This window comes from Artemia sp. Qi Xiang Cuo, chromosome 21 (genome assembly GCF_049724085.1).
Source record: "Artemia sp. Qi Xiang Cuo chromosome 21, ASM4972408v1, whole genome shotgun sequence".
Classification (NCBI taxonomy): domain Eukaryota; kingdom Metazoa; phylum Arthropoda; class Branchiopoda; order Anostraca; family Artemiidae; genus Artemia; species Artemia sp. Qi Xiang Cuo.
In genome coordinates, this window is record NC_142814.1 from 39,063,584 (window position 1) to 39,089,080 (window position 25,497).

At 37.4% G+C, this 25,497-nt stretch overlaps 2 protein-coding genes and 1 pseudogene across 2 annotated transcripts in view; all 3 read left to right on the forward strand.

Moving 5' to 3' along the window:
• The first annotated feature begins 222 nt into the window (after nt 1–222).
• LOC148939526 (uncharacterized) lies at nt 223–1,486 on the forward strand (annotated as a pseudogene).
• Nucleotides 1,487–3,357: 1,871 nt separating this feature from the next.
• Nucleotides 3,358–5,881, forward strand: LOC148939527 (uncharacterized). Its single transcript, XM_089106901.1, has 2 exons — nt 3,358–4,054; nt 4,467–5,881. Exons 1-2 carry the CDS (start codon nt 3,358–3,360, stop codon nt 5,879–5,881), a joined length of 2,112 nt encoding a protein of 703 aa, XP_088963027.1.
• Nucleotides 5,882–6,111: 230 nt separating this feature from the next.
• The window catches only part of LOC148939528 (uncharacterized), a 53,765-nt gene continuing 34,379 nt past the window's right edge, over nt 6,112–25,497 (forward strand). The window contains exon 1 of the mRNA XM_089106902.1: nt 6,112–6,208. Coding sequence (XP_088963028.1) covers nt 6,176–6,208 — 33 coding nt within the window. The 5' untranslated portion in view covers nt 6,112–6,175. The remainder of the gene's footprint in view (nt 6,209–25,497) is intronic.

Sequence of the window (25,497 nt, forward strand, 5' to 3'; positions counted from 1 at the left end):
ATCCTAGATGAGTCAACTGATGTCTCTACTATGAGGTTCATGTGTATTTGCATTCGATATTACAGCCCGAAGTTGAAAAAGATAGTGTGTACTGTGTTAGGAATGGTTGAAGTACCATCAACTACAGCTATTATACTCCACGCAGAACTCACAAAATTTCTTGCAGAGTGCAAAGTACCTCTCAAAAACCTGATTGGTATTGGTACTGATGGGGCAAATAACATGTGTGGCGCAAATCACTCTATTTACATTGCTGAAAGCAGATGGGTTACCCCACCTTCAGCTTTTCAAATGTGTTTGCCACTCTCTGCACTTGTGCGCTTCCGAGGCGGTGGAAGAGTTGCCAAGCAACCTAGAATTTATGCTCTCGGAAACGTACAAGTGGTTTAGCGTAAGCCCGTTGCGAAGGGAAGCGTACGGCCAGATATATAGGCTGATAAATCATGGAAATTCACCCCTTAAAATTGTGGCCCCTTCAAGTACACACTGGTTGTCACGATACACCGCAGTGTGTAGAGTTGATGAGCAATACCTCGAACTGACAACACATTTCAGCATCGCCAAGGAAAAAGAGAGGTGCTATACTGCAAGAACTTTACACGAAATGTACAGTGATAAGAGCAACCGTCTATACATTGTCTTTCTGAAACCGCTATTGGCCGACTTTCAGAGGGTGAACATTCTATTTCAACATTCGAATGCAGACCAATTTCGTCTATTTCAAGAGCTGAAAGATTTGGTCATGTGCATTCTGCGCAGGATCCTTCGACCGTCTGCAGTGTCCCTTAACGTCAACCTTGAGTTTCTAATTTACTACCTTCCTGTCGACCAGGTAGACTTTGGGCATATGTTTACTTCTGAAATAACCGAAACTGATCTTCCAAGCTAGATGAAAGAGTAAATAAAGCTTTGCTGTCACGGCTTTCTCAAGACGGCTGCAAGGTCAGTTCTGAAACGTTTACCTCTTGCCATTGATTCCCTTCTGAAATTGAGAATTCTCTCTCCGACAATATGTTTATCTCAGACTAGACCCAGATTCGCCGACCTACCTCTTAGTGTGATTCCAGTGGCAGAATTTGGAGACATGGAAAACCAGTGGAGACGCCTGCTCGAGGTTGATTTGAATGAACATTGTGGCAGAGAACTTCCAAAAGACTCCTCTAAGTTCTGGGTCCACGTGCTTCAGTTTCGCGACCCTATTGGAGAGCCAGTATTTCAGGATTGGGCAAAGTGGGCATTGTCGTTGCTGAGTTTGCCTATCAGCAACGCAGTCGTTGAGAGAGCGTTTTCTATAATGAACTGTGTAAAGTCAAAGCTTCGGAATAGAATGCTTTTACCAATGCTAAACGCAATTTTGTTTTTTCGACTGTGGATGTCTGTCAGTGGCCACTGCTGTTCGTCATTCGTACCATCGGCCAAAATGACTTCGTTCAACAGTTCCATATATTTGAAAAATGGAGCTGAAAATGCATCTGACAGTGGATGATGTGGCAGAACTGATGAGCCTGACGCTTACGGGGAAGAAGATGAACTTAGTGACATCTTAGAGGCATTTGGTCAATCTTAAAGGGCTATGAAAGACGGATATTCTTAATCGCCGAAAATTCTACTCTGGAGCATTTTTTTCCAAACTGCCACTTTTTTTTTAGTTTTCCAGTCATAAAGCATCTTAAAAGGTACGCACTCACTCAACGACTCGCAGCCAGAGTTTAGACAGCCGTCTTGCGCTAAAGGTCAATATAATTATGATAAATTGTAAACGTCTGAAATTGATGAGTGAGTTGGCTCTCGCAGCACAACAACAAAATTCAATTCTTAGTTTGTCTTACGTAAAGTATCGAAATTTATGACGCAGTGTCAGTCCTAATTTGGCCCACGATACTTCCCATCCATGTTTAAAGTGGTGAACTGTTCGAACTTCTCGACAATATGGCTCATCAAACAGGAAACTGGAGATCCATCCCAGCACGAACAAATAAAGACTCCGAACCTTCGTCTCCCTATCTCGATACTACAACCATGCGGAGTCGAATAAAATACGGCTGATACCCGGCGAATTTGAGTGGAGGTGGAGCTGGCGCGGAACAGTGCAATTCGTTACCTCTACAACTAGCTCATCGCAGTACAGCCCTGGAGAAGAAAAATTGAGTGAGAACAAATGAAAGTGTTAGATTACACTGATCATACACGTCTGGATGCCTGCTACGGTCTTTTCCTTGCAAATGCGCGGCGGCGTTGAGGGAAAGTAGACGGCCGTCAACTCAGTGCTCAGCCAGTTCTCAAATTGGCTCCACCTCCGCTCATATTTTACGGGTTATCCAATTGTCAGTGCATTAACTAATGGCTGTAGCTCTACTAGGTCTCGTTTGTTTTTGGTCCCAGGAATGTATTGCGTTGTGAGATATTCAATTATGATACTGGAATGAAATTGTGATAAAGACAAAAGCATAATTGTTTTCCTTGTACCTTTCGTATCCCTTTAACGATATTTTAGCATAGTATTTAGCATTGGGAAAAGGATTTTATTCCAAAGCTTTGACTTTACCCAAAGTGATTTCTATAATTTTATGAATCTATATGTGATAATATCCCAATGATCTGATTTTTGTTTGTGTATCTATGTGATAATAAACCAATGATCTTTTTTGTTTTTGTCTGCGGGTTACAGTCGTTATTAAGTAATGCATCATTATGTCCAACCAATACATAAGGGCTGGGACACAATTTTAAGAATTTTTTCTGGCAATAACTCTATTGCGCCAAAACGAACCTCTGACTGAATCGAAATGTTGACATTAACACGCCTTGGGTCGCAGAGTATCATTGTAATAATCGGAGTTCCGACTCAGTGAAATTATGGGATACAGAAATTGCGGTGCACACACGGACAGTGCTCGAACTAACACAGGAGAAATCGAGCCGGTGGGCGTCCTCGTCAATAATTTTCCCCGAACTGTTGGACAGGAAAGTAAGCACGGTCGAGCATTTTCTGAACATAGCGCGTGGGAATTTCTGTAAAGTCTCTAAAGTTCCACATGGGGTAGCGGTTTATCGCAATTCTACTAAATGCAGCCTCAAAATAATCTCTACACTGGAACTGAATTTCCTTTAGCCAGGGACCGACTTGAAAGGTGAATAATGCCAGTAGGATCAAAGGACCTGAATAGTGGTGAATATTTATGGAAGACGGCCGTCAAAACTTGGACACCTTTAAAAGTAAAGTTAGATTTTGGGCAAAAAATTGTCTGGCTTATTTTTGGCTTGTTTTCAAAGGCTGCGGCTTACTTTTTTGTTCACGATCTGGCAACACTGGTCCATCAGTCCATTAGGCCTACCAAATACCAATAATGAGGGTATATGTTTCACATATACCCTCATCAAACACGAAGCAATACAATTATTGAAAAGATAAACCACCCTCCAATGGAAGACTTCACTCTGGAAGAACTTGAAAATGCTTTAAAGAAAATCAAACCAGGAGCAACTGGTCCTGATCAAATACACAACCAAATGCTAAAAAATCTACCAGAGGAAGCCAAAAACACACTTCTGATACTTTTTAACAAGTCTGTTAAAGAGGGGTATACTCCCAAGGAGTGGAGAAAGACATCCATTATCCCAATACCTAAAACAGGAAAGGAACCCTCTAGCCCAGATTCATATAGACCCATTTCTCTAACATCCTGCCTCTGTAAATTACTAGAAAACTTGATAAAAAATAGAATTCTTGAGCTTGTAATAAAATCTGCTCAGAAAGAGCAGTTTGTTTTTCTCCCAAACCGGAGCACAACTGACTGCCTAGTTAGACTTGAGAACCAAATAAAACAGGGCTTCAGATGCAGGAAGGATACATTTGCTGTCTTCTTAGACATGAAATCTGCATTCGACCGAGTAGATGTGGACAAGCTGTTGAAAAAAGTAGAGGAGATTGGTGTTCCTATAGAGTATGTCAATTGGATCTCTAGCTTTTTTAGGAATTGTGTGGTTAGAGTATCTGCTGGAGGATATAGTACAGATTTTCAGATCAAAACTGACATGGGATTACCTCAGGGAGGTGTGTTAAGCCCCATATTGTTTATTATTTATTGCTGTGACTTGGACCTCTCAACTGACCTTGGCTGCAAAACATATATATATATATGCAGATGATATTGCACTAGTTACAACTGGAAAAACACCCCATCATCTACAGTCAGTGATGCAAAAAGCATTGAATAACGTACAACAGTGGTGTAGAGAGAATAATATGATATTATCACCTGAGAAAACAGTTGGTATGCTTTTCTCAAAAAGTAATAATACTCTAATACCACAGGTGAATCTTCAAAATCAGGTTATTAGGGTGGATGATTCTTTTTGTTACCTAGGCCTAATTTTGGATAGTAAAATGACTTGGTTGAGACATATAGAGTATTTACTTGGTAATATAAAGAGTAGGTTAAACCTTATAAATGTAATGTGCCTAGGAAAAAGGGGCGCTTCTTATAAGTGCCTTAGTAAAATTATAAAGGCTGTTATTGTTAGTAAGTTTAATTATGGCACCTTTATTTATGGAGATACTAGTAAGAAGAATTTTAAAGAGTTAGATGTAGCTTATCATAGTGCTCTTTGGCGATCCCTAGGCTTCCTAAATAGTACCCCTCTTCCTTCAATGATGATTGAGTTGGGGGTGAATACCCTTACATTACGACGTGATAAGTTACTTGTAAAGTATTTTGCTACGAAGGCTAGTCTAGATGATGATCTTATTAACATAGAAATATTAAGAAATTACAATAGAGATATTAGTTTTAAGACCAGGAATATTCCTGCTTTTTTTAGATGTATTAATTTACTTTCTAATGAGTGCCCAAATATAACACCAATAAATGAGAGTGCCTTTGAGGATAGTGTATTAAATAAACCATGTGAAATAAAGGATAATGTGTATTTCCCTATGTCTGACCGTGGTAATGAGGATAATGTGACTTTAAAACAGGACTGGTTTAGACAGACTGACCATTTAAGAGACCATACCCGAATTTTTACTGATGGATCTAAGTCAGATGTGTGTGCTGGTTGTGCAGTAATGATTCCCAGTATGTCAATTTCATGTAGATTCAAGTTACCAAGTAGCCTATCTATTTTTTCAATTGAGATGATTGCATTGTATAAGGCTTTAGATTTTATAAAGTCATATGGACATGCACAGAGATGGATGAGCTGTTCTGACTCTGCATCGGCCCTTAAGTACCTGATGAATGAACATGACCCTAGTCGTGAGATGGTTTATAGTATTCATCAAATTGTTATGTCATTAGAATGTATGGGGAATAATATGCTTTTGGTATGGGTCCCAGCACATGTTGGAATTGCTGGAAATGAATCTGCTGATAATATGGCTAAGTGGGGTATTTTAAATGGCCAGAGTGTAATTGTAAAACCTACACAAAGTGAATATATAACATGTATTAATAATGTATTATGTGATAGGGAGAGAAATGAGTACATTAGAAATTGTGTAAACCCAATTTTAGAGCTTTATGATTATAGGCCACCAACTGATGGACTAGTACATAATAATAGATTTGTTGCTGCTACTATTTTCAGATTGAGGACAGGCCATGCAAAAACCTATTCAATGTTACATAAGTGGGGCAGAGCTGACTCTCTGTACTGTGATATTTGTAATGAGTATGATGATGTTAGACATATCCCAATGAAATGTAGGAAATATGATGTACAAAGAAATGTATTTATAAGTTTAATTTTAAAGTATTTCAGTGCATTTAAAATGAGAGCAATCCTTGGTCATGCTAAATCCCCTACGTGGGCCCACAGAAAGGCTATATCCTTATTGACTAATTATATAAAAAATTGTAATTTGCATAATGTTCTATAATATTTGTATTTTTTTTTTTTTTTGTTTTTTTATTAGATATGTTACTTGACCATAGCAGAATGAGATGTACAAAAAGATGTCAGTGTTTTAATTAAGAACACTCTGTACAACGTCCTAGTACAAACCCATGATAGTTAAGTGTTGACGTGGCCTGTGCCAAACATATATTTGTGTGATTCAATGTGACTGGCTCCATTTAGGATCGCACGTATACAAGCGGTTGATTTGCTCAAACGTCAACTAAACAACAACAACAACAATACCAATAAATGCTCTTTGTTCAGAAGCTCAAGTATGGAAGGACTTTGGAATTGTTTACCGGAAGAGGTGAGGGGCAATACATACGAGTTAGACATGGAAATTACCAGGGATGTAATTTACTATAGAGCGGGGGGGGGGGCGGCTCTCCCCTAGCTGAAATTTAGTGTCTTCAAAAGTCTTGTCAAAACTATGATAGGCCTGGGCCCACATAGGCTAATTTAAGCATCCTCAGAAACAGATCAATTTTCCTGAAGGGCATATATCTTTGCCTTAATTTTACTATAGGCTATGGCTCATTTTTCACTTGATTTGAGACAATCAGCTCCAACTTTGCCCCCTTCTCCCCAAGATTTTGATGAAGTTACACCTCTGGTCTCAACCCTCCTTTCACAAAAGCCCTTGCAATTTTGTGCACTTATTTTAGGCTGTAAAGTTAGCCTAGTTTATTTGCAAAGTTTCAGGTGTTTTTTTTTAGCTACCCTATAAAATATTAAATTGTGAATAAATACAGGAAAAAATTGTAGCTTAGAAAATTTGGTAAATTTGCAGGTGGCACAATAATTTAGCTAGGATGAAAAAGAAAATGTCATTTGATGCCTTTTCTATGCTCTTTCATAGTACTATAATTGCTTCTGTTGCAAATTGCATCTTGAGCCCTTAAAGGAGCCCCAAAGTTGTTTCATTTTGTCACCACACAAAGAAGTTATCAGCACTAGTTAAGTTAAGCAGCATTCACAAGCATGTCTAGCTATAATCTTATGTCTAGACACCTGTCTTGCCAGAATCTAATGTCTAGGCAATGGCTGTTCACAAGTAAAATTTGGCACTTAGCTAGACACACTAGACAAGGTGCTTGGCTAGACATTGAGTTCTAGCCTCTAGAACTCAATGTCTAGGATTTTTGATTGCAGCCAATCAGAATGTGTCAGGATCCACTATTTTCATCATTTTTGTTTACATTTGTAAACTGAAATTTAATTTTTGTTTTCTCATTAATTGTTTTTTTCATTTTAGGCAAATATGCAACACCAGACATAATAATGAAGCACACTTAGGCAATTATCATCTATTTGTAAATAAGTTGTTCAAGAGTAATATATTCCAAAAACACTTATTTATAACAATTAATACCTCATTTATTAGGCAACTCAATTCAAACCATTTCAAGTTTTTCAAATGCTGTTGACAAAAATGGCACTGAATTTTGCAATTTGAAACTTTGGTAAAGCTCTACCAAACCATATTATTGAGTTAGGAATAAAGTGAATACACCATTCAATGCCTTTTTTTATGCTGATTACAAATATAATAATCATTTCTATCGTAAATGAATTTCAGCCCCCCCCCCTATATATACCTAACCCTGAATTGGCATATATAGGGAGGGGGGGCTGAAATTCATTTACAATAGAAATGATTATTATATTTGTAATCAGCATAAAAAAAGGCATCACATGGTGTATTCACTTTTGTCCTAACTCAATAATATGATTTGGTAAAACTTTACCAAAACTTTGCTGTTGACAATTCAGGGTATATATTTGCACATTAGGGGGGTAGGAGGGGGGGGGGGTATAAAGTTCAAGGTAAATTTGCAATGGACCATATAATTTAGCTAGGATGAAAGTGAAAACATTATCTAATGCTTTTTTTATGCTCTTTCATAATTCATATAAAATACCTTTGGGGCCCCTTTATGGGCTCAAGATGCAATTTGCAACAGAAACAATTATTGTATTGTGAGAGAGTATAAAAAAAAGGCATCAAATGACATTTTCACTTTCATCCTAGCTAAATTATTGTGCCACCTGCAAATTTACCAAAAATTTGGGATAAATTTACAACCAGTCCTGGTCAGAAGGAGACATGTTAAGAAAACAGTTCTTGCTTCTTAATATGCAAAATAACCCCAGTTAACATATTTTCTTGGGTGAGTACCTTTATCCTCACTATTTTCACTGTAGTACAATTTTATACACTTATTTTAGGCTGTAAAGTTAGTCTAGTTTTAATTGCAAAGCTTCAGATTTTTTTTCTTTTTGGTAGCTAGCCTATAAAATGGGAAACTGTTAATAAATATGGAAAAAAATTGTAGCTTAGAATGCTTTTGCAGTATGAGAAGTATGTGAAATAGTTCAACAAAACTTTCAAGAATGTATTTAGGACCCTTGGCCAATGATTTTTGGGTAAGGTTTATATTAATGTCATATATTAATGAATATTTTCAGCTTTACACATCCAAAATTTGAGTTTGCACCTTTCAACTCCAAGTCAAATTTTATTTACAAAACAAAATACAATAAACTTCTAAAAACAAGAAAATTGACAAAGAAAATGTGGATTTCTCTGACATCTTAAAGACAAAAGCAGTGACAATCCAGAAATCCTTTGTTTCTGTCTTTTAGAATCATATTTGAAATTTTGCATTGTATGAGGCACAACATGCAAATTTGCTGTTATGATGCAAACTCACAAATTTGTCTGCCAAAAAATTTGCTTTCTGTGGGCACTGAGCTGAATAAGATAGGTTAACTAAATAATAAACTTACCTTTAGAATCAGAATCTCATTCTGATACTCAATATAATGTTCATTTGTGTTGGAACTTAGCTTTATTCTCACCCACTCCCTGTAATATGGAATTATATACCCTGAGTTGTATATATTATCTGTATTCTGTATATGTTACTCTTTTATTCAAATTTATTTAATTATTTAACAGTTTGTCAAAGTAATGGAAAATTTACTGTATTCAGGCAATTCAGGTTATATATTTGCACATTATGGGTGTGGGGGTAAAGTATATTTCTGATGCAAATGAGCACATACTTCAATTCAGTATTAAATCCAATTCTAGAGGTACCATCGCCTATGTCTATTTCTTAGCTATCTCATTTTTGAGCTAATCAGAAATTTGCCAAATTTTGGAGCACCTCACTCCCCTCCTCCCTCTAAAGGGCAATTTCCTTTGATGAACTAATAATATTTTTTTTATAAAAGGTAAAATTCTACTCTAGCTACTTTTGGCTATCTAGGAAAGAGGTTAGGTTAGGAAAGGAAATGAAACTTTCAGGGATGCAACAGCAGATTCAGGGGGGCAAGGGGGCATGCACCCCCTAGCATAGTCTAAAGTAGTGTAATTTACTTAATTAACTCAAGTTTGCATTAATTAAGCTTTCTCCTAATGCAAGTTTATTGGATCAACCTATTTTGCGCCCCCCCCCCCTAAAAACATTCCTGGATCTACCCCTGCAGGGATGGGTCCACAGAATAAGGTATGTCCCAGGAAGGTATTTTGAAGTACCTACCTCCACTCCTTCTCCCTCTAGAGGGTCCTGAAATTTGTCTACATGACTACATAACTGTTGAAATTATGACAAAATAACATTTTACCTTAAGTTACAGTTATCAGTTTCTTTTTCTCTGGCTTTAGTTCTGAAAATGAAATTTCTGTGATTTGAGTAGAATTTTAAGCCATAACAATGTTTTTTTTTTGTTTTGTTTTTTTAATCTAGGAAATGTATTTGCATATCTATAAAACCTTATAAATTGGGATTAAGCAAAGTTGTGGAGCTGAAGACAATTTTGTTGTACTTCATTTAAGCAGAAGATCTATTTTCAAGGTTTCACTTTTATAACACCCAGATTTCTAAAGGTCAGGACCCTCTATAGGAAGAAGCAGTGGAGGTAGGTACTTCAAAACACCGTCCTAGGACATGCTGTAGCCTGTAGACCCATCCCTGAAAGTTTCATTTTCCTAACCTAACCCCTTTCCAAGACAGCTAAAAGTAACTAAAGTAAAATTTTACGCTATAAAATGAAACCTTGCTAAATGAATCTTCTGCTCAGTCAAGGTATAATAAAAATGCAAACTTGCAGAATAGCAGCTCTTGAAGGAGACATGCTAGAACAGAAAGATTGGTATTTTATTGCTGATCTCTCCAAATGTCCCAGCATTCAATCAAACTTTGCAGAATAGGTGTCTAGGTAATCAAACTTAAAAATAAAACAGTTAAAATAATGAAACTCTTACTCAGGGCTTTTACTCTCAAATATTAACATTTGGGACAAGTCTTAAAAATTTATGGTGTTTTCGGGGACAAGTCTTTAAGATTTGGGGATTTTTTGGAAAAAAAAATAAAATTTTGTTGTCAAAATTTAGGAGCTGACAAGTTTTCAGGCTCAAGTAAGGCTTGGATCCGCATAGTAAATCAAGTGTTTCACAGAGTAGGTTTTTAGAGCCAGAGCAGGGGATTGGAACCCATAGCTGAAAACACTTATTGCTGATATTGCAGCAAAAACTTCAAAATTGTTTTCAAATTAAAAAAAAGTGAACACATGTGAACTGTATATACCAGTAGCAATTTTTCATTAAGTCATTACTCAGTAATCCATTAATGATATTTAAAAACAAAAAAAAATATTGTTTGAGGTTTCTACATAAGTAAATTAAATAGACAAACTTAAACCTATAAGTATGGGGCAACATTAAAACTTACAACAAACAAGAACTAAATTAAACAAGTAAATTCAAACTTAAATTAAAAAGAAAATTTTGACAACAATGGACATATTTGAAATATATTGATTTAATTGCTTTGCTTGCTTTGCTTTTGTGTTGTTTGCTTATGCTTATGCACTTTATTTATAGGTGTTGGGTCTCCATTAAATAATTGAATTCAACTCTTTTACCCAAAGATTGAATACATTACATGGTGTCAGAATGGACAGCACATCCTATCCAACAATTGATTGGTTGTCAGCCAATCTCAAAGCCTTGTGGAAGCGATTTTGCCAGCATGCTGAACTGATGTTCACAGGACCCTTGTCCGGAAAAGCCGATGCTGTGAAGTGCTCCTACTTGCTGATATGGGTAGGACAAAAAGGCTGAGATATATTTACCACATTCCAGATTCCAGAAGTAGACAAAAATAAAACGGATGTATATCTGAGAAAATTCAGTGAGCATGTTGAACCCAGTTCCAATCCCATATTTTCCCGATTCGTTTTTCACAAACGAAATCAGAAAGAAGGAGAGACAATTGAATCATATGTGACATCTCTGAAATTACTGGTCCTCGATTGTAGTTTCGGAGATAGTTCGGACGAAATGGTGAGAGACAGACTAGTGTTTGGAGTACAGAGTGACCGGATAAGAGAAAGACTATTAAGTGAAGGTGGAATGCTTACACTAGCAAAAGCTATTGATATTAGCCGTGCAATTGAAACAGTTGTGGAGACCCATGCACAGATGAGAAATGAACAAAGTACTAGTGCTGTAAAGCAAGAAGTGGAAGCCATACGCAAACAAAAAATGTTGCCAAAGACAATGACACCACACTGTTATTTCTGTGGGAACCAGTACTCCCACGAACACAAATGCCCCGCAAAAGGGAAGATCTGTTCCAAGTGTCGGAAGCCAAATCATTTTGCAAAGGTTTGCAAAAGCAGGTCTGTCAACGAAATTGAAGCCCTGCCAGCTGAGAACAAAGGAAACAATGAATACTTCATCGAGTCTGTTGACAGCAGAACCGATTCAGTCCAAAAGCCGATGATTAAAGTTAACCTACCTGAATACTGACGAGAAATAACCTTCAAAATTGATACAGGGGCTGATGCAAACGTTCTCCCAGCAAGTGAATTTAGGTCCCTACAACCAAGACCTGCCTTGCTTCCCAACATAGATATCCTGACAAGCTACAGTGGATGCAGCCTTGAAGTACTTGGAATTGCACAGATTGTGATTCAGTATAAGGACCGAGAACCGCAGGTCCATGTGTTCCATGTTGTTGAAACCCACAAAGGACCAATCCTTAGTAGACAAACGAGCGAACAGATGAACTTGATCAAGTTTGTGCTTAGCATGTCATGTAGCATGACTGATGACCCAGCCACGGTTTCAACCAGACCTGAAGTACAACAGATCCTCAAGGACTATGATGATGTCTTCCAAGGTATTGGGACGTTGCCCGGAAATTGTCACATTTACCTGAAGGAAGGATCTGTTCTGACAGTTCAGCCACCAAAGAGAGTTCCGTATGCCCTTCAGCCGAAGCTAAAAGAAGAACTAGACAGATTAGAAAATCTTGGCATCATAGAGAAGGTACAAAAACCGACAGACTGGGTGAATTCGATTGTCCTTGTAAAGAAACCAGATGGAAAAATCCGAATTTGTCTAGATCCAGTGGACTTAAACAAATGTATCAAGCGTCCTTACCACCCTATTCCTAGTTTTGATGATGTAGCAGTGAGATGTGCTGGAGCAGAAAGATTTTTCAAAACCGATGCTAGAAATGGTTACTGGTCAATGGTTAGACGAGGAATCTACTGACCTCACTACATTCAGCACAACATTTGGAAGATACCGCTTCAAGAGAAATCCTTTCGGGCTCATATCAGCCCAGGATGAGTACCAAAAACGAATGGAGGAGGCGTTCGAAGGTATTGACATTGGTCTGATTGTAGATGATGTTGCTGGAATGGCTGAAAGTACAACAGATCATGATAGAAAACTAAGGACAGTTATGCAGAGGGCTCGTGAAAAAGGCATCAAGTTTAATAAAGAGAAATGCCTTTTTGATGCCGTAGCCATTCCCTACTTTGGACATATGCTGACAAAGGGAGGTATGGAACCAGACCCTAACAAAATTAAGGCAATGAAAGAAATGCCAGCCCCCAAGAACAAAAATGAATTGCAGACTCTTCTAGGGATGTACAACTATTTGTCGAGGTACATTCCTGGCCTCTCTACCCTAAACCAGCCACTTAGGGACCTGGCCAAAGCAAAGGAGTTCAAGTGGAAAGTAGTACACAACGATGCCCGAGTCAAAATTCAGGAAGCCATTTGCAGCAACCTCGCCTGTTTTGATACCAAAAGTGCCCAGGTGGAAGTGATAACAGACGCATCAGAACACGGGCTAGATGCTCAACTGGTTGCGGATCACGCCACAGTAGCCTTTGCTTATAGATCTCTTAGTGACACAGAAAAACGGCACTCACAAATCGAGAAGGAGCTTCTGGGAATTGTGTTTGCCTGTACACATTTCCATCAATATATTTGTGGTAGAAAGATCACTGTGACAACGGATCACAAACCTTTAGAGGCGATATTGTCCAAACCAATAAATAGGGCACCACCCCGATTGCAAAGAATGATGCTAGTGCTTCAGCAGTATGAACTGTCATTCCAGTATCTTCCCGGCAAAGAAATCCCGGTAGCTGATGCCTTATCACGAATGCACTTACCTGACCAAGACCCAGAAATTCAAATTGAAGGAGAAGTAGCCATCCATACGTTCTTTAGAGATATTCCAGTAAGCAGAAACAAACTAGAGGAAGTCCATGAGGAAACCCTAAGAGATGTTGAGCTGAAAACACTGTCAGACATCGTTGAATCTGGCTGGCCTAACGACCGAAGAGATATACCATCTATTGTTCTTCCATTCTGGAACTACAGAGACGAGCTGGTTATCAACGATGGTATTATACTGAAAGGCGAACGCATTGTTGTGCCTAAGGCACTGCATGGAGACATACTGCAACAGCTTCATTCATCACACGTTGGCATTGTGAAAACAAAAGAAAGAGCTCGTAGCTCTATATTTTGGCCTAACATCACGAAAGATATCACGCAGCTAGTATCTGGTTGCGAAATATGCGCCATGCATCAAATGGATCAACAGAAAGAGCCATTGATATCCTCAGAGGTTCCCCAGTATCCATTCCAACACGTAGGCCTGGACATCTTTACATTCAGTGGTATGGAATACCTAATCACCGTAGACTATTATAGTAGATTTTTTGAGGTGGATAAACTTGCCATTTCAAACTCACAGCAAGTGATCTCGAAATTAAAAATGCATTTCGCCAGATACGGTATACCAGAGAAGATAATTTTAGACAATCGGCCACAATTTATCTTAGAGCAGTTTCGAACGTTTGCAGCATCCTGGGATATCAACCACGTCACTTCGAGTCCCCGATACCCACAGTCCAATGGGATGAGCGAGAAAGGCGGTCCAGACGGCAAAACGGATCATGACAAAAGCGACAGAAAGCCGAACAGATCCATACATCGCATTGCTGGAATACCGAAACACCCCAGTTGATGGAGCATACACACCGGTTCAGCTGCTCATGAGCAGGAAAACCCGGTTGATGGTCCCAGCGCTGCCATCCCATCTGCAGCCGAAAATAATTGCGAAGCCGGTTTTTGAGAAAGCAAGAGAGAAAGCTCAGGTCAGACAGCAGAGAGCTCACAACAAGACCGCCAAAGAGCTGAAAGAATTGAGCATAGGAGAGAAAGTATGGGTGAAATTTGATGAAAATAGTAGATGGCGCAAGGGCGTAGTCGAGAAGAAATTGAGACAACAAGAGCGCTCTTACCTGGTGCGGCTGCAAAACAACAGTACTCTTCGGAGAAACAGGTGCCACTTACGTCACAGATCAGAACCAGTTATAGCCGAGCCAGCGCCTATACCATCCCACCCATTACATGCAGGCCGTGTTACCCAGGGACCTGAACTACATACTTACCCGGATGGAACAGCAACAGTTGGAGCTAGTACGACGCCTGTCGCAGATCGATCCAGTGCCGAGTTGAACAGCAGTACTGACGAAGAAACCCCGTCAATAGTCAAAGATGATGATTTCACCGTGGCCGAAAGGCCAAACGTCAGGGGGGAGGAGGAAAGAGCATTAAGTCTACGATGTCAGTCAACTACTGATACAGTCATACCCCCTGTGACCAGCGCTGAAGCCCCGCCAGATGCAGGAAGAGTCACTAGCTCAGTTAGACTTTCCAAACCACCTGTGCGTATAAACCTGAGCATTGATCATCATGTTGATATCCACCTCTATCCAGCCTGGCAGTGATGGAAGCCATGTATACATGAGAAAGACGATGACACATATTGATTTGAGTGCTTTGCTTGCTTTGCTTTTGTTTTGTTTGCTTATGCTTATGCACTTTATTTATAGGTGTTGTGTCTCCATTAAATAATTGAATTCAACTCTTTATCTAAAGATAGAATACATTACAGTATTATTGTTTTTTCTTGTTGATTCTAAGGTCCTAAGTTTCTACCCCCCCCCCCCAGAAATCCCCCTTGGAAAAAACGGATATTACCCCCCCCTCACAAAAATACCCCCTGCAGAAAGTACTCTCGTTGAAAATACCATCTGTGGAAAGTACCTCTGCAGAAAATACCCCCCACAGAAAGTACCCCGCTAAAAATGCCCTCAGAAAATGGCCAGCACCCCCCCCCCCCTAAAGAAAATTCCCACTTGGAACATACATTTTTTCATTGGTTGTTTCTACTATGCTCTCCTTTATTTTGGTTACCTCATAATTACTATATAGTCACCAATTAACCCCCAATCCTCCCATCAACCCTGCAGCCATCTATGTTCCAAATATAATACTTATTGTAGTCTCATTTTTGTTTCAGCCCTTCTAATGCCTGGACATGATATCTATAGGCTACTTCTTCTTCTTCTTCTATTTCACAGCAGGCGGGCTTTTCAGTTAATACCATTTAGCCCTGTGCGTTTTGATTCACTCTGTGGGTCACAGAGCTACTGGCTTGGTTGTCTCTGATTTGTTAGATATTATCAGATATCTTTCAGGATATGTATTTACTCAATGAGATTACTTATAATATTATAGATTTTGATATCTGTGTTCTGTGTGCAGGTATAGTCGGCTAGGCTCTTGGCTGATAGAGATTTTGTGGTGTGTGAAGCACTTTAACAGTTTACAATGCAAAGTATGCTGTGCAGACGTCAGCATATTACATTCAAATAGGCAGTGGTCAATTCTTTCATTATTCATAATATAATACCTGCAAAGAGGGGACAGGGTAACTGAGCCACTTGAATTAGGAAACTGATAGGAGAATGCAAGAAAGTTTAGTCCATTTGTTCCAGAACGAATTCTGTGATAAATTTTAGAAAAATACTTATTGGAAAAAGGGGAAAGAGTAGGATTTTTCTTATTAAACATAGTATTTGATAGTCTCCATTGGTAAATATCTCTAATGGGGATTGGTCTCCCACTTGGCTGGTCAGTATTTATAGGATTTTTTGCTATTTCATCAACCTGATGATTACCACTTATACCAGAGTGGCTAGGAATATACTGAAGATAAGTTCTTATGCCACTTGAACCAAGATTATCTATAATACTAAGACAATGATAAGTGTGAATATCCAGCTTATACTGAGGAGCTGAAGACAGCAATTCAAGGCTTGATAAAGAGTCAGAATAAACTACAATATTATTTGAATTAGCAATCAAAGGTCTATTTTCCATAAGGTGTTCTAATGCCAAGATTATGGCATTTATCTCAGCAGAAATTATAGATACATAATTATACAATCTCTCGCCCATTACAATTTTCAGGTGAGGAAGGAAAGCACCACTTGCTACCTTTTCATTCATTTTGGACCCATCAACAAATATTTGGAAATGGTTTTTATAAGTAATTGTATTAAGTTCAGCAAATTTTTTCTGGACAAAAGGGATGGGGGTTAAATCTTTAGTCCATTTTGAGAAATCAGTATTTATTATGGGGATTGAACAATTCCATGGAGGGATTGGGGGAAAGTAGGTGCAATAGACTTTGCGGGTACAGGGAACTTCTTCTGAATATTGGCATACTCGTCTGCAATGCCTCTATACATGGCTGGATTTCTGAACGAATTATGTAGGGTGTGCGAGCTACTTGATTAAATTTTTATAAGATGTTTTATAAAGAGAAAGCTACATCCCTCCCTTATTGTTGTTAATATACTCTCCATAAGCAGAAACTTGGTGCTTGTGGGTTTCCTAAGACCAAATACGAGACGTATTATATCGTTTTGTATTGTTTCAATTTTTGCATCTGGGTCTTTGCACGTGCACCATAGACAATGAGCCCATAGTCAATATGGGGTCTTATATGTGATTCATAAAACTGGAGTAAGGTTTTCTCCTTACAGCCCAAGGGTGTTGAAAGAAGTCTTTTTAGTATAATTGTTTTTCTATAGCATTTTTTATTGTGTTTGAAATGTGGGGGTGGAAATTGAGTTTTTGGTCAACTATGAGACCTGGTTAATTAATATGGTTATCTTCTGGAATAGTTGTTCTATTTAGAGATAATCTTACATTAACAAGATTTCGCTTTTGGTGAATTTGAATTATTTTTGACTTGGTAGGTGCAATGGGTAGATCTAAATGTTGAGAGAATTTTTCAAATTGGAAAAGTGACTTTTGCAGCTTTGACTGTGCTATCTCAAAGGTATTGCCAGATGACCATAGTACCAGATCATTAGCATATTGTAGATTCGTGTGGGGGAGGTTCATGCCCCAGAGATATAGAGCAAAGAGGAGGCAGCTGAGGACTGCTCCCTGAGGAAGGCCTTTGATTATTGTCTTTTGGGGTGAAAAGGCTGAACCTACACAAACAATGAAATTTCGCAATTCTATGAAAGATTTTATAAAAGATGCTAGCTTGGGGGGTATTCCAAGGTTTGCAAGTTTAATTAAAAGGATCTTGTGGTTCACATTGTCATATGCCCCTTCAAAATCTAGGAAAGCTGCAACTAGGACATTATTTTCTGAGAATGATTCATTTATTGCATTTGTTAAAAATATGAAAGCATCTGTTGAGGAATGGTGTTTCCTGAAGCCAGTTTGAGTGTAAGGGATCATGTCATTTTTTTTCAACAAACCAGAGGAGTTGGTAATATACCATTTTCTCCATTATTTTCCCCATCACACGAGTAATCATTATGGACCTATAAGACTCAGGGTTATTTTTGGGTTTATTTTTCTTTAGGATTGGTAAGAGGGACGAACATTTCCAGATATTGGGGAACATAGATGAAGCCCAAGCATGATTATAACAATTTAGAAGTTCCTGTTTGTATGAAGGGGTGAGATTCTTTATCCATGTAGGGTGTATATTGTCATAGCTGCCGCTAGTCTTGGTCCTAATATGATGTATTGCATTATTCATTTCCTGGATTGAAAATGGGCTGGTTATATACGCAGATCCTGGGCAAGGTTGGTAAATTGGGTTCATAGGAATTGGGGGCATTTTGCTACAATTATTTGATGTTAGCTTATTAACAAAAAGAGTGGCAAATAGCTTAGCTTTTTCATTATCATTGTCATAATGGGTATTATTATGTATAAGCTCATACAGGAGTGGGTTGAGGGAAGTCTTTTTCCCACAGATGTGGCTTATGACTTTATGTATAATTGGCTCATGTGTTTCTCTGGAGAGATTATTTGCAAAATTATTCCAGTAGTTATATTTAGCATTTATTATGGTCCTTTTTAGATTAGATTCTGCTTGTAATCTTTTTAAATATGTAGTAGGTGATGTTTTTTTAAGAATGTTCTCCTAGCTGCATTTTTTGTTCTCCAATTATTTTGGCACTCATTTGTCCACCATGCTTTGGGAATATGTTTAGGGAAGGTTTCCTGGGTGTTGTCCTGGGGATAGCATGATTAGCTGTATATATTAGTAAAGATGCCAAAACTTCAGCATGTGTGTCAGCTGTTGCGTTTGAAATGCATTAATTTTGAGTGAAACTTGTAATTTCATTATTTAGCTTATTTTAGAACATAGGCCAATTTGCTTTAGTGTTGATATATTTGGAGGTATGTGATAGGGTTTCAGCAGGTTCGTTTAGGGAGCAAAATATGGGAAAGTGGTCAGTACATAGACTATCAATTTTATTTATATAAATTTTATTCAAAATATTCAAAGACACAATTTGTAGGTCAATTGTATAGAAACTGCAACTTTTGGGGTTGAAATGTATATTCAGGTTTGGAGTGGTAGCAACAGCTAATTCATTATTATTTGAAGTCATACGTTCAATGAACTTACCAGCTTTATTTGCTGGTTTATTCCCCCACAAAAGGCTGTGGGCATTAAAGTCTCCACAAATAATGATATTTTTCAACATATTAGAATTATTTATATAGCTGAAGAAATCCATGGCATCTGTAGTTAAGCCATTAGGGTTATAAAAGCTTATTATGTAAGTTTTTGTATTATTCAGCCAAACACTGATACCAATTGCATCAACATCATTTACAAAATCTGGAAAGTTGATGCCATAGAATTTTGTATTATTTTTAACTATTAAAGCTACTCCACCTCCTTTTCTCGCTGATGATCTATCCTTTCTCACGATAGTGTATCCCAGAGACTTAATTTGTTGATTTTGGGTTAAATGAGTTTCCTGGAGGCAAGCAATATTGATGGAATTATTATTCATAAAAGATATTAGTTCATTTAACTTATGTTCTGTAAGTGATCTTATGTTCCACTGGAGTATTGATATGTGTTGGTGATTTATTTTTCATATGACTGTGTATCAATGTTCAGCTTTGTTAATAGTAGAGCAAGATCTATTTTTTTTGCTTGAATGAGCATATGATTAGGGATGTAGATTTTTGCCAATTCAGCAATGATTTTTGTTTTCTGTTGTTGTTGTATATTCATGACCTGAACTGCATTGCAGTTTAGAATGAATAAGCATATATTTGGGGTTTGCATGTTTTGTTGTGCATCCAGTTTGTCAGTTAAGGGATTAATTCCTGGTAGTGTTTCTGGTTTGTTTTTCGCTGGGAGGGGCTTCCAGGCCACCTTCATCTCAATGTAAAGAGGCTTGTTGTCTTGGTAATTCTTCCTTATAGATATGTGACCTGGGGGGCTTAAAGGATGGTGTTTTGTAAGAATTTCTTAATGCATTGGGAGTGTTTGACTTGGAAGTTTTATTTGATTTCAATATAGGTTTTATTTGGTGTGATTGGGCAGTATTTGCTTCCATAGCTGCAAAAGGGTATGGAATGGCCTTCTCTGTTGCTATTTGGAGTGTTAGTGCTCTTTTCTTATATGCAAGGCATTGTGATTTATTGGTGGATTCATGTGAGCCTTACAATTGATACATGTAGGCTGAGTGTTGTTGGAAGTTGTCAATTCTTTAGGCTCGGACCATTTACAATTACTACAAGCTTTGAGAATCTCCTTGCATTTATCTGCTTTTTATCCTAGTTTCAGACACTTCTGACACTGGATATGTTTTGGCTTGTTTTTTTTGTGCGGTTTAACTTGCCCAAATGGGATTAACTTTTCTGGGATATTAATTTTTTCCTTCAGTGTAAATAAGAAAGATCTACTTATTTTTAATCCATTAGAGTTGGGTTTACCCAGTTGAGTGACATGTTCTACAGGGATTGCGTTACCAGCCCTATCTGAGAGCCCTTCTTTTAACTCCTGAATTGGTATTTCTAGGGGAACATTATATACTACTATTTTTGGTGGGGATTGTTTCGGGTTCCATATATATGAATTGATTAGGGTATTCAGAAGAAATTTTAGATTAAGTATTATATCTGCTGATTTCTGATCTTGGACCGCTATTAGCAAAGATCCATCGCGGTGAATGTTAAGAGAAAACATTGATTTTAACATTTTGAAAATTGCAAACCTTTTTGTAGTAATCTTTGTTATTTCAAAGGGGGTATTAGGAGTAATTTTAGGTAAATGCCTAAGTTTTGGGAAGGGTAATCTTGGAAAGGAGGAAGGGAAATACTTTTGATTGGGGGTGTTTTTTTCCTTTTTTTGGAGCTCCTAGAAAGGACCTTTTGAAAGCCATTATCATCTATACAGGCACTTGCTCCAACACTGATCCTTGTCCTATTCTCAGAGCTTGAGTTTTCGTATGAGCTTTGTGATACGGAGCTGGACCAGCCAGGATGGGGCAAAAATTGAACAATTTCATTAGTATTTGGGGTGGGATCCGGAGGGACCTTTTTTTTAGGGGGAGTTCTTTGGATTGCCTTTTTGAATAAGCTTTAAGCTAAAAAGGAAAGGATATTAGTATGATACCAGACCGTCTGCACTCTACTGTGGGGAAAACTTCACCATCCTCAAAAGAAACACCACAGTATGGCCCTGAGGAAAATTTTGAGCATGAGGGGTTCAGTGCAGCTACTGATTAATTGAGACAATAATTCACAAGAAATTTATTTTTAAATTTCTTGAAGTGTTGCTGTTGTTCGATTTTCCATGATTTTCCATGCATTGGCTACAAATTGTACAAAAATAACTTATTCTTTTTCTTCACATTAACATTATTTGGCATTATTAACCAACAGTTCACGATAAATTAGTCAAAAAATAATTTAAAAGTTGACAAGAAAACAATATGAGCCTAATAACCAAATTTTTACTTTCAGCTGTAATGTAAGTTTTCTTATGAATAATATTTTTGGGGTCACTTCTGTTTAAATCCTCTATTCCCTGACCTTGTACATAGTCTATAGCAAAATTTTTTCTCATTAGGAGGGGGAGGGGGTGGTGCATTTTTTATAGTAAGAAGAATGAATTTAGGGTTTTGCTCTTAAGAAGAAATGAATTATACCACATTTTCTTTAAATTATTTTGTTTCTATCTCGGAATTAGCCTTCATTCAGGGTTACTAATTTTTCAAGCATTAGAAGTTGTAAGGATAGGCCTAGATATTTAAACAATTTTATTTGGCTGTCCCAAATTTGAGCAGAATATATTTTGCGTAAATTTTTTTTTTGCCTCACTAACAGCTTTGCAAAACCGTAAAAAGATCCTAAAACTGCAGTTTAAAATATTACACCCACTGAAAATATTACACGGGTGAAGGGACCAGAATTATAATTTTAAGGGGAGTGCTGGGTGAATATGTTTGAGGGTAATAGGTGGTATGACAAGTACAATTATCAGATAAGCAAAAGAAAAGAACTTAAATTTTACACAAAGAATGAAACAAAAATTTACAGGGAAAGAATTCCTGGCAAAAAGATCAATTCCTTGAATATATTATGTGTTCAATCATTATGTATTAAACACTAATACAGTATGTCCCAAACCAAAAATAGCAAAAGAAAGCCAAATTTAAACTTATGATTTGGCTTTCAAAACAATTCGCCTTTTTTAAAAGTTCATTTTCAAAACCCAAAATCATACTGAGCTAATTTTGGCTAATTTTGTCAAGATTGTCTTGACCACGACGAATGGTGTAAATGCAAGAATCTTATAGCATTTGGAATAATGCATTCGAAATGGTTTAATCTAAATGCAGGAAAATGATACTTTTGTGAACAGATGAAGAACCGTCTATACTTAAATTGTATTGGTCTGGTTACTATGCAAAGTAACACAGGAGACAAAAAATAACAGAGAAGAGAGTAGGGAAAAATTATGGTATGTAAAGTAATGTTTGCTGGGGGTAGTTGCTAGTGGTGGCACCGTGGTTGGGTGATTTTCGGGTAAATTTCGGGGATTCGGGGAACCAAATATTTTTTGGAGGAGACACATAGATTTTCGGGGAAATCCCCTGAAAATTCGGGGATAGTTGAAGCCCTGCTCTTACTTCACAATATGCAGCTTATTTTTATTAGTCAGATCAACATTTTTCTTTCTATTATGATTCACATATTAACTCATTTAAAATAGTATATAACCAATATTCAACACAATCAATGAGGTTATACTGGATGTATTGAGTCTACACAAAGTGACAGACTTCACAACATATCCATCAATCAAAAGAACAACAAACAAATAAATAATTATGGGTAGGCTTATGAATGCTTATCCATCAAAGGAGGGGGGGGGGTACAAGTAGGGTACATTATCAGTATAGTTCCAGATATAAACAAATATTTAACACATCATTAGATGTTGTCAAAACATGATAATCAAGTGAGTCCAAATTGTTTTTCCTTTTTTTTTGGCTTGACTTTTTCACAGATTTATTTAGTACCTTGGGCCTAGTGACATTAAACTCAACTCTAAATCTTGGATTTATTTTAACCTCTGTTCTATCCCCTAGTCATTCTACATTTGGAGTCACATTTATTGGCTGGTTGATCAAAATTTTCGCTTGAATAAGGATTGATATTGCTTCTGGGAAAAATCAATTTTTCAAAATGTAATCTCCTCAAAAAGGAGCTACAGAGAAAGTGGTTGCAGTCAAAACTAAAGAATGAGGTCAATTTGGCCATCTCACAACTTATTCCAAATATAAAAAAAGGCTTTATCAGTAAAAATTCCCAGTTTGACTGGTTGAATATACAGCAGGCTTCAGTGCTTACAAGCCAAGTTATCCAATGTTTACTTGGAGGCCAAATAGAATAATTGATAGTTTCTTGCCTAGTAGAAAGAATTTAGATTAACTGTTGTTATTTATTACAGATCTTTTCCTCGGTTGTTCTTCATATAGAAAATGTGGTTGGTACTGTGTAATAAGTGGGGTAGTATAGTAGCAATGCTACTTGGCCGTTTTCATGGCCTAGGGCAATTTGTTGGCAGATTTGGCAGCTTTTGGAATTCTGCTACTGGCAGCTTTGAAACTATTTTCATACCTGGGGGTTGCATAAACTTCAGAGGGACTCATTTGATTGGAAATCAAAAGCTCTAGTACCTTTTTTCAGAGAGAAAAGTTATAAGAGGGAAACCAGCCCCCTCCCATGTCCTTTTCTCCCCAAATGTATGCAATATGAATTTAGAAATAGCAATTTTGTTCAAAATAGTCCAAAGGTCTAATAGCTATGCCTCTGGGATTGACAATATCCCCATAGCCCATGGGGCAAGAGCTGTAAGCATGCAAGCTGCCCATTGTCAGTATATAGTTTTTTTTGGGGGGGGAAGAAGGCATGTTAGATGCTGGGTCCCCAAAAAGGCTTATGGTATTAAGAGGAAATTTTAGGTAAATGTTGACAAGAATACTAAGCACAATCAAAAATAGTAATTTGCTTGCTGGTAGTCAAAAGAAAATATCCGCAATATTTAAGAAATGGCTGATGTTATTAAGTTAAAAGTTTTAAGGTATGTTGAGGGGAAGTTGAAAAGGGATTGGAGGGTAACTAGCCCCCTTCTCCCTCTTCACCGTTTTTAGGTATCCTCTCTGCACAACACTGATAAAATTTTGAAAATGTTATTTTGTTTAAACTAGTCAAAAGGTCTAGTAGATGTGCCTGTGGGGATGCAAGGCCCCCCCCCCCTCATCTCCCAGGGCAAGGATTGTAAATTATGTAAATTTTCCATTGTTTTCATGCAGAATTTATCATTAGGTATATGGAAAATGTTTTTTTCTGGGTGTATCTGAAAAAGCCAAGGGTATTAAAGTGAAATTTTGAAGAATATTGAGTTATATGTGGAATCAAATCAAAAGACACTATATGTACCCAGACTATCAAAGATGCACATCTGGAATATCTCAAGAATGGTTTAGTTTTAAATGTTTAAACTTTCATGGCAGGTTGAAGAGGATGTCAAAAAGTGATCAAGAGACAATAATTTCTGTTCCAATTCCTTTTTTAGCAACCCTCCCTCCAAAGATGACTGATCAAAATTATGAAATAGCCATCTTGTTCAAAAAGTAAAATAACTTTGCCTCTGAAATGACTTAAACCCCAGAGCCCTGGGACAAATGTTGTAAGCTATATAAGTTGCTCATTGTTTAGCTTATATATAAGGTTGGTTTTTGGAAGAAAAGGGCATGTTTGATCCTGAGCCTCCAAAAAAGGCTAAGGCTATATAGGTATGAAAAATGTTGAGGGGGATGGCTAGCAAAATCAAAACATTATTTTCAGGCGGGTTGCCAAAAGGGTACAACAGTGATGTCTAAGGAAAAGCCAATTTGAACCTTTTAAGGTATGTTGTAAAGGGAACAGAGTGCAACCAGCCCCTTCCCCTTTCCCTCTTAGATGGCCTTCTTAACACTGATATCAATATTAATGTGTCATTTTATGCAGTTGCAACATTTAATAGCTATGCCTTGTGGGATGCCATGTCCTCACATCTTCCAGGGCAGGGAATGTAAATTATGTAATTTGTCCATTTGACATGAAGGATTTATCACTGAGAAAGGGGAGAGTGTTTGATTCTGGGTATGTCAAAAAAGGATAATAGTAGTTAGGGGAAATTTCAAGGACTGTGGAGAGGTATATTGAGCTATGGGCAAAAGAAATTTTCAGCCTCCAACTTCTCAAAGAGTCATATCTGTATTACCTTAGGAAGAGCTAAGGGTATTTATCTAAAACTTCCAGGGCCGCTACAAATAGTACTAGTACTTGTGCTGCAGCTAGAACTGTGACAACTTGCAATTATAAGTGTAACTGCTTCTGATTGACCATTGTTAAGGGGGTCCAAAAAGAATAGCATCTGCCTTTACCTGAGGTATTTCTGCTGGTCTTAAGTTAAATATGGCCTTTTCATTTTCTTTAAGAAACTTTGTTTTGTAAAGTTAGTTTTTTAATTGTTTTTAATAAATGTGAATAATTTAACTATTATTATTAATTTAATAATCATAAAT

Bases quoted from the DNA above. Each gene is read 5' to 3' on its own strand.
- LOC148939527 (XM_089106901.1), top strand. From the start codon at position 3,358: ATGTTTCACATATACCCTCATCAAACACGAAGCAATACAATTATTGAA. The intron at 4,055-4,466 runs GTGTGTTAAGCC...TAATGTGCCTAG, and splicing joins CATGGGATTACCTCAGGGAG to GAAAAAGGGGCGCTTCTTAT.